General features: G+C 48.2%; 1 protein-coding gene across 7 annotated transcripts in view; it reads right to left on the bottom strand.

Annotated features, from left to right (window-relative positions):
• Window positions 1–624: 624 nt before the first annotated feature.
• The window catches only part of INPP4A (inositol polyphosphate-4-phosphatase type I A), a 115,874-nt gene continuing 106,870 nt past the window's right edge, over window positions 625–9,628 (bottom strand). For 5 of the 7 annotated variants that reach the window (XM_052647542.1, XM_052647546.1, XM_052647543.1 and 2 more), the window contains one exon: window positions 7,164–7,981. In XM_052647542.1, coding sequence (XP_052503502.1) covers window positions 7,801–7,981 — 181 coding nt within the window. In that variant the 3' untranslated portion in view covers window positions 7,164–7,800. Of the gene's footprint in view, window positions 3,115–7,163; window positions 7,982–9,628 lie in introns of those variants that run through there. The other 2 variants (XM_052647544.1, XM_052647547.1) reach the window with 1 other exon arrangement.

Raw genomic sequence — 9,628 nt, 5'->3', positions numbered from 1 at the left:
CTGAGGAGTCCTCCTGTCTTCTGCTGGAGGCATAAGGGGCTTTGTCTCTGATACTTACTGTGCACGCGTGGTCCATCTTGTGGAGGGCACAGTGGTCTTGGCTTACATGGCCTCAGTTTCCGGGACAGGAGGGCAGAGTAGCAGGGCCTTGAGCCCACCTCCTCTCATGAGCACACCCAGACCACAACTGCCTGCTGAACAGCCATCAGTAAAAAAGACCAGAACCTAAAAAAGATACTCCACAACCAAAGTCAAAAAAGGAACCAACAAGACAGGCAGAGAGGTACACTAGCAATACAATTAAATCACGTATCCCCAGTGGTCAGCCCACAGTGTACACAGTGCAGAGGTTCCCCCTGTAAGAGTGAGTGCTGAGCCCCAGGTCAGGCTCCCCAGCCTGGGTTCCAGGGAGCCCCCAGAGCATTTGGCTTTGAAAGCCAGCCCGGCTTAACTGCAGGAACTCCACTCTTACAGGGTGCACACAAAATCTGACATGCGAGCAGGGCTATAAACAAGAGTTTTCATGTTTACAGACAATGCAGTGCCCATCAGTGATGGTCCAGCTAGGTGCTGGCCCCAGAACCGTCCTCAGGCAACAGAAGGACTCAGGCCGGGTTTCATGTTGTCAGTTGTTTATTTGTCATTCTGAGACTCGCACATTTGTAGCATACATGGCTTTGAATGAGCTAGGAATATATAAAACAGTAACTGTGTGTTTATTAATACTGTCCAAAACAAATAAATAAAAGTACCTTAATGCACTAGGGTTGGCAAATACAATTGTGTAGGGACAAAACTGTACTGTTATAATGTTTTTACATGTTTTAAAGGAAACCAGAGGCAGCTGTGCTGCAGACGCTTTGACAGAACCCATCTGAGTTTTCGGTACGTCTCAACATTTCTAAGTGGGGGCCTTATAGGGAACACTGGATGGAACCCATTTTACAGAGACCTGGACCACTGCCTGTCTTCTGCTGTGGGAAACTCAAAGCTCCCGTGTGACCTGAGGAGCCGCGGCTATCGCAGTGAGCAGTGTGGCCCCCCTCGGCGAGCGTGCCCAGTGCCGCTGGGAGACCCACAGTCACACAGGAGCCAGGGAGTCACGCTCAGGTGGACTACTGCCACCAGAGCATCTTCTATGTGATTAGCCAGGTCTTAGACTCTCCTGGTGATCCATAATATGTAGACAAAATTAGGAGAACATTCACGAAAAGGTGCCACATGCAAACTGCTAACGTGACACAGCCTTTGCTGTGTTCCCTTTTGATAAATGCAGGTAATGCTCTTCAGACCAAAAAAAATCTGACAGTTGTAGGAACAACATTAAAAGTTGAAGGGAAGTTTTTAAAAGGTAGTGACGTTAAAGTGAGTAAAGATGGAAACGTAGAGCTAACCAGACAGTGAAGTGGTGGAGGTGAAAGGCCGAGTCTGCCATCACGACGGACGGGGGTGGACACGGCGGGAGGAGCTGACACCAGCGGTGCAGTGGGCTTGCTGGGCAAGCTTCCCTGCCTCCGCGCGCCCCACTGGCTCGCCCTCCACACCCGTTCACACTCGCCAGTGGGCGCCGGGGGACAGCAGGCTCCGTGTGTGAACTGGCCTCTGAGGAGGAGGGGGTCCGGGAGGCCACCTGGCTTCCCCCGTGCCTGATGCCCGCCCTCCATCCCTGCATGGGGGGGTCCTGCCTGTGCTCCCCGGGCCTGAGCCTGTCACCTGTTGCCCGATGGCATTTCTAAGGGAGCCCGAAGAATAACATTCAGAATTTCAGACACAGGAACTTTCTAAGGGTTCACAACTCTTTAGGATCAACATCATGAATGTGTGCCACATGTATTTCTGTTACAGCCTTTTAAATAACATGTAAACATAATAATGATAAAAAAAAACAATTGATAGAACATAAACTAAGAAAAAAACTCTGCTCTGTGCAGATGACTCATCATCTTAGAATAGATGACCAAACATAATTTTCTATGAAATTCCTAAGTCTTATGGCCCATTAATCCCTTTCAAAATCTCATTTCAGGAGACAGTTCAACCTTCTCAACAGCCATCTTACATACCAGAATTGAGTAGAGGGTAGTAACAATTACTGCAGACCTAAAGACACTTTCATCAGACATTCAGACATAATTGCATTATCTTCTCGAAGCCCCCCAAAATTTGAGAAACCCACCAGAGACCTATTTGTAAAATATTTAGGTGTCCACTGTCTATGCAAAATTCCCCATTGTTGACTGACAGGCATCAGACATACCACATGAGCGGTCCTGCGCTCTGGGCCAGGGCTACAGAAAGCTGGCCTCACCACCTCCCCAGACACCTTGTTCCCTAAGGGATGGTGGTGACCCCACCGTGGGTAGCTTTGCAGGTGCTGTCTTCTGACAGATCTTACCTCAGGCTGACTTCGCAGCCTTTCCTTCAGCTGCTGGTTCCACCTGAGTAGGCACCGGCAGGCTGAGGCATCAGATGCACTTGCCCTGCCCGCGTGAGACAGCAAGCTGCTTTTCCCACAACTTCCCTTGAACATTTCACATTTAGAGGTCTGCCCAGGATCCAATCATTTAAACTACTGTTTAAATTTTCCATAGGGATTTTTAAAAAGTAGGTTGTAAATCAATGTTCAAGTTGGAATTACTCAGTAGAAAAATAAGGTGAGCAGCTGCCTAAGAGGGCATTTTAAAAAGTTTCAGCATTTCAGATGCACCTGGCTTGGTTCATACAGGTAACTACGGATGTCCGTGTGGTGATGGCTGAAGGCTACTTGAAGGGGCAGTTGTTACTATCCACAGTAGTGAGCCCGACAATACCTGCTATGGATTCCAACGCAAAAAAACACATGCTCCATAGACTCTTCAGTGAAATATTTTAAAAACACAAAAGTAAAAACCAATCCTTCAGGTCTTCTTGAAGAATTCGTGTATGAGACTAGAGGGTACCCACATTTATTACGTAACAGCTAATGAGAGGAAACCGTGTGTTCATGTTTCAACTTTTCCGTAAGTCCCTTCAGGAGGCCTGTAATGCTTGGGGAAAGCCTTCAGCTGCAGGGAATTAAACGCATATTTGCGACTTCCAACATTCTTCATTGTATTTTCTCTTCGACAACCCTCACTGGGGAAAAAAACAAGCACAAGAAATGATAGCAGTAAAAAAGGAAAAAAGAAAAGACAAACTCAGATGAAATGATTATTTTCATAGCATTAAAAAAAAAAGTTGATTAGTTTAAATGGGTGCCAGACTCATTTACAACAATACACGCAAGATGGCGGGTTTCTTTCTGAACAAGGTAGTTAAGAAGCAGAGAGATGGACATGGCCTGTCTGGGACTGCAAGGCTGCCCTTCTGAAAGCAGCATGTATCCAAGTGGAGGATGGCTTTTTTTTTTTTTTTTAAGATAATGGTTTCATGTATTTCACATCGGGTTTTTCTGAGAAGTCGATCTAACTAGTGGTTCAAAGGGTCTGTCAGAAAATTCAGTGGGAACAGTGCTACTCTTGCTGAGAGACTTTATAAAAAGCTGCATTTTTCTCTGTGGGAAAAGGCTGTTAACGGTCTCAAATTCAAAATGCTGACTTTCCTTCCTTTAACGTGTAGCAAAACCGTCTGGCTCAGAAGGTGGCTCTCACATGCTGCCGCCACTAGGAGATGCATCCTGGGCATACAGCCATGCTGTGGGCCTGGGCGGTGGCTGCACAGCTCCCAGTGCTGGAGCGTCCTGAAGAAGTGACCCCATCAAGGTCACCTCTTTGAAGAGCTCCACTGAGCCACTGAGAGCCTGCGGGGGCCCTTCCCTAGAGAATCTGCCACCAGCCTCTCCTGCTGCACTGATCACAGGTTGTCATGGCAACCCAGTGGGCAAAGCAGATGCTCTGCAGGAGGATGAGCCTTCGACAGGCCTCATGTCCCCACTGGGACCTCAGGGGAGCCCTCTGGGGGATGTTCTGGTCAACAGCAGACCCAAAGGCAAAAGAGATTCCAAACAGGAATGACTTCCTGTAGCACAGTAGGAGTTGATAGTTTTATATTATCCTAAGACTAACAGTTAAATCAACTAGTTATCAAATTTAGTACAAAATCCCTTTATGAGATGCAAAATTTGCAATTACCAAGAAACTGATTTTTTTTTAAGTATTTCAAGTTGTATGAAGACCATTATGTCATGCATTTAAAAAAAATATCAGTGGCGATTGCTCAAGCCTTTAAAGGTGAAAATGACAATCTCATTATCAAGAACGTATAAAATAATTTTGGTAAGACAGCAATTTTATTCAAAAGATAAATGCAGGTAGTTGATAGAAAAATCTCCACCTGTTTGTTACAAAGTAATTTAGAGGCTCAGAGATGCTTTGTCACAGAGCCTCGAAGCCTTCAGCCAGGTGTGTCTCATCTGTGCTGAGTGCCAGGGCCATATGAGCAGGGAGCCCCCAGAGGAAGCAAAGATTATGTTGGTTTAACATCCAGTAATCGGATAAAAATATTCTATTGGAAGCAGAAGCTACAGAGGTGGTTCTTTAATCTTTGGAAACTTTCATTATCAGACTATTTCAGATATGGCTTCTCCATTTACAAAGAAATGTACACACTTTTTGGAAACCACCTATCACTAATAAATGTCAAACTGCTTTGAGGAACAAAGAATAATTTGTGAACTTCAACATTACCTTTTATTTACATGTTAAAGAGGCTAATTACTGGTTTAGCTGGCTGAATACACTTGAAATTACAGGTAGGGTTATACTTTAATTTGTAAGTTTACTTTCCTGTTTGAATTGGGTGTGAATTTACAAAATCTGATGAGGCCGACTGCACACCAGCTCCATCACGCGGCATTTAGACAAGCTCGGCCAGGCACCTGGCACTCAGGTGTGGAGGGGTGGCTCTGTGCAGCGGGAACTGGCACTTTCGGCCCGCCTCATCCTAAGGTAGAACCACTTAAAACCCATCACAATGGCTGCATAATTTTTAGGAATCCACAGTGCACACTGAGAAGGTCTTGGATAGACTTTTAGAAAGAGGGCTTTAATTATTTCAAAGCTTCATGATTTTTTAAGTATACTGACAAATTATATTAAGAACATCTACTTTTTAAATAAAAAATTAGTATTGAAACCTCACATGGCAACTCATTTTAATGATGGCTCTGGTTTTTTCTCTTCTGGAGGGCATCTTCCCTGTTAGAATTGAGAACGTATCTGGACACGTGAGTGTCCTGGCGATCCTGAACCCCTAGAGTCGCCTGTGCTGAAGCCGTCTTGGAGCCAGCGTTAAGCTTAGAGTCAACCCAAACCATCAACAAGCGGGTCAGTGACTCCCCTTTCCTGAGCATATCTCCCCACCTTATGTTATCCTGCCTGTTTCTCACTAAAGCAGAGATTTCACATATATATTTAGCCTGGTGTCACAAGGCCTTCCTGACATTAAAAGACTCAGCCCCAAGGCACACTGGGCTTCTGCCCTCAGGTGCTCTAAAGCAGTGCCGCCGCCCAGGGCCTCTGCTGGCCTCGTGGGTCCTCTCCATCCAGCCTCACGGCCGCACAGCAGGAATGGACTGCCTTCCGACTGGCCCGAGGACACAGGTCACGGGCCTCAGCCTCGGGCCGCCCATCTGTTTCTCTCTTGTCTTAGCAGCCAAGTCTACAGCGGGCAGGAAGGCCTGGCAGGCAACACTCCATCCAGGGGCAGGCCATGGTGTCCGTGAGGCTCCTGTGGGGGCCTTTAGGCCCCTGGCCGCAGGCCCCCTAGGCTAGGTGGTGGGCCCCGCCTGGGAAGTGGAAGGGAGGCCACGTGTGGTCAGAAGGGCCCCCCTCATCCACACACAGCCTCTGCTGGCCTGGAGGTGAGCAGAGTGTCACTCCAGGGGGCAGGGCTGGGAGCCAGGCACGTGACTGTGGGCACTGCCTGCCCTCTTCCCAGTAAAGCAACAAGGTGGTCTCAGAGCACGCCCCCTCCATGTGGAGGGGACAAGCAGTGGACACAGCTCTCTCCCAGGGTCACAGGCTGGCAGGACCTCAGCTGTGCCCAGGGCCATGCTGCTACAGTTCACCAGAGTGACTCCGTCTTGAAGGAGGGCGGGAGCTGTCACGGGGCCACCGCCACATTCACTCTGGGACAGGCAGGGTAGAAGAGGGGCCTCCCGCCCCCGTGTGCGAGGAGGGCACCCCGTCACCCTAGAATGTAAAGCCTGTGTCTGCCGTCTGTCGTCCACTGCTTCTCCAGTCACACCTGCCTCTGCTGTTCCCAGAACCCAGACTCAGATCTGAGGCCAAACCAGAGAAACCTCAGAGTAGGTCCTAGAAGTCTGGGGGAGAGGCCAGATTTTCTGGTGGATGGGTTATGTGTGTGCCTATGGAAAGCTCCTGGAAAAGCCAGCTTCTCTGAATTCCCTCCAGTGTTTCTAGGGTGGTGAAGAGAAACCCACTTGCATAGAATGCAGTGTAGGGGGAAGCTGGCTGGAGGCTGAAACAGAAGCACAGCATAACCTGAGCTGGAAAGCCGAGAAGCCACGGCCTATTTCTCACACAGGCTCGGTGGGGTTTCCCTCTCAGCCCTCTACTGCCTTCAGAGGTGTCTGGCCACCTTTTTCCACATGGGAATGTTAAGGTTACACATTTTATAGACACTGCCATGTTAAAGAGTGAAGTCCTAACCAGGCCAGTGGTTAGGACTCAGCACTTTCACTCATGAGGCCCAGGTTTTATCCCTGTTCAGGGAACTAAGGTTCTGCAAGCCTCGCGGTGCACCCCCCATGCAAAATTTAAGAGTAATGAGAACAGAAACCAAAGTAGCCTTTTCTCTCTCACACCTCTATCTGGCACAACCACCCAAAAGTTAGGTCTCATGTTTTGGTAAATTTTGATTTTGTTGCTGTTGTTATTAACCATGTTTGATTTGTAAGAGAGAAAAGATATCAGGACTTGAAACTGAAATTAAAAATACTAAAAATGAAGTTTTTTTTTAAATGAAAATAGCTACTTTAGGAACAATAAATATAGCCAACTTTTAAATGAAAACTGCTACTTCAGGAAAAATAAATATATCTAACTTTAAAAGCCTTTTGTTACTATATGCATTAATTCCCAGAACAGTTCAGTGACCATTAAAGATTTAAGATTAATTCTAAAGCCACGTGCAACATGTTATCTTTATGTGCCTGTATGTACTTGATTTGATACAATGAGCTACTGTACTCACAGCTTTGGGTCATCCCAACTTGAATAACATAAGAAGGGAATGTGATGATTCTGCAAACTGTTTGCTACTGTAATTTTAGGGACTACGCTTTGAAATGAAAGCAGAAAGTGCATGTCCTATTGAATAGGTGTATCTAGGTGAGCCAGTGAGAAAGCATCGACCCTTTTCATTTCTCTTCAGAAGGAAAGGAAAGGTTAGCAGTACATTTAAAGAATAGTATCAAATATACAAATTCTTTTTTGACAGAATTCCTCCCTCTAGGAAACAGGGCACACAAGATATACAGGTAATAAAGAGTTTTACATCAGAAAGTAAGAGGTTTGATACAAGTAATTTCACGCCAGCTAAACAAAGCAGTAACTTTCTGCAAGAACATGTTACAAGCACTGAAAACTCTACAGAACTGAAACGGACACGTCCTCCTGGTGAAATAATTTGGCAGGTATTTACAGTTCAGAACAACAAAATGTCAAACTGTAAGGCATGAAATATTTCTTGGCGGACCATGCTCTGACACATTCCTCCTGTCCTGTTAGGTACACGGTGGCTGGACAAGTGCTGGCACTTTTGTTTTTCTTGTGACTTACTAATTTTTCATCAAGACACTCATTTGCAACGCAATTTGGCCACCAGGTATGCTATGCTCAGAAAGAGCCACACAATCAGTAAATTGGGGCTCAGAGCAAGTAAAGGGATAGAACAGAGGAGGCTGGGGTCTAGCCTTAAGTCTCGGACGGGCACCAGGCCGCTCAAGTTCTTCTGCGTGACTACCTCCCGAGTTCCAATGCTGTGAAAAGGAAGAAGGTTGGGAGAAAGGAAAAGAAAAAGGGAAAATAAAGAAAAAAGAGACACATGCAATGGATTTTTTTTCCAAAAGTATGGGGGAATAAAAAGAGGAGAACCAAAAAATAAGATTAAAAAAAAATGGAATGAAGCCACAATAAAAAGAAAAGATGATATGCAGAAATGGGTGTGAAAGGGATACCAAAACAAAACGAGCACAGTTACAAGAAAAAAGAGAGAAAGAGAAGTGAAAATAAGAAAAAAATACCATAATCTACTGAAAACACACACGTGTAGGCTGACTAGATGGTTTTCCATGTTCGTTCCCAGGGCTGCCAAGCACACGCCATGCTGCCCGGCCATGCTCGCACATGCGGCTGGACGTGAACTCCAGAAAGCAGGCCGAACATGAAGAACCACTGGGGCGTTTGACCTTCTCACAGATGCCTGAATGGCAGGATGCAACTGATTCCGCCACGGCTGCCTCCTGATGAAGCACCCAGATGACACCCGCTTCCCTCGAGCTGCCCTGGAGGCAGAGCCCACAAGGACCCTCTGTGGCTTTCAGGCTGAGCAGCGGCAGGGCGCCTTGTCCTACCAGACGGCATCTACCAAGAGCCCAGCTCACTGGAAGCTCGGTGCGTCCTCCTTTGGAGCTACGGAAGCAGAGCTCGGAGGGGAGGTTCCTGGAGGAGCCTGGATGCCACGTAACTACAGACACTTCAGGCTGTGAGCACTGGTGGTCACGTCCCCAGCCAGGGCAGTCTCAGGGGTCACTGGGCTACCTAGAAAGGCTGATTCTGGACTCCAGCCCCTGCACTGGGGACAGCAGGGCAGCGCCCATGGTGAGCTGGACTTGGCTCCGCCGGCGAGAGCCAAGCAGGCACATCTCTTCCCAGCTCCCCAGGGTCGCTCGGCAGCCTGAAACAGGCCCCAGTGAGCGTGTTTGTGCCATGGAAATGGAAAGACCAGACAGGTCACTTTGGAAGTAGTTGGTTTTGTTTTGGGAGTGAGCTGCTTGTTGAACGCTTAGCACAGCGCTGGCCACTGCTCACCCTGGGCCCCCAGGACACAGACAGCCTGGGTGCCCTCCAGCCCAGCTCCATCCGCCCCGCCCCTGCTGCATGCCCTGCTCTTCCGTCGCGCAAGATGCGAGCGGGAGAGCAAGGGGGCCACCGGCAGGCACGGACACAGCGCCTGCCGCCTCCTTAGAGTGCCGGCCTGACCCCAGGCCCTGGCCACGCCACAGCCAGAAGCACCAGCTATGGGCCTGCCTCCTTGGACCTGGCAGCCTATGAACAGACACGTCTCCCAACACGGGATAACCCAGCAAACAGGAGGAGGGGTCACCGTGACATGGAAACAGAGGCACGCGGCCCGAGCCTACAGGTCAGGCAGACGGGGTGGCAGCAAGCACGGCACCTGGGGCCAGAGCCCTGAGGACCCCAGGGGCGGCAGAGGCAAGCTGTCTTCACTAACTTCTTAAACAAGTGTTAACACATGCTCACCATGAAGATTTTATAAAATTCAGAAAAGCACAAATAAGAAACATAGGACATTCATAACTGGAGGCAGGCGGGGGTTCCCAAGAAGCAGAGCCAGGCCACGCAGTGAGGCCTGCCCCTGGGAGGAGGGCCCTCCCCTCGGAGCC

This window comes from Budorcas taxicolor, chromosome 11, assembly GCF_023091745.1.
Source record: "Budorcas taxicolor isolate Tak-1 chromosome 11, Takin1.1, whole genome shotgun sequence".
Taxonomy (NCBI): domain Eukaryota; kingdom Metazoa; phylum Chordata; class Mammalia; order Artiodactyla; family Bovidae; genus Budorcas; species Budorcas taxicolor.
The sequence above is the reverse complement of the archived record's forward strand: the minus strand, read 5'-3'. Positions and strand labels throughout refer to the sequence as shown.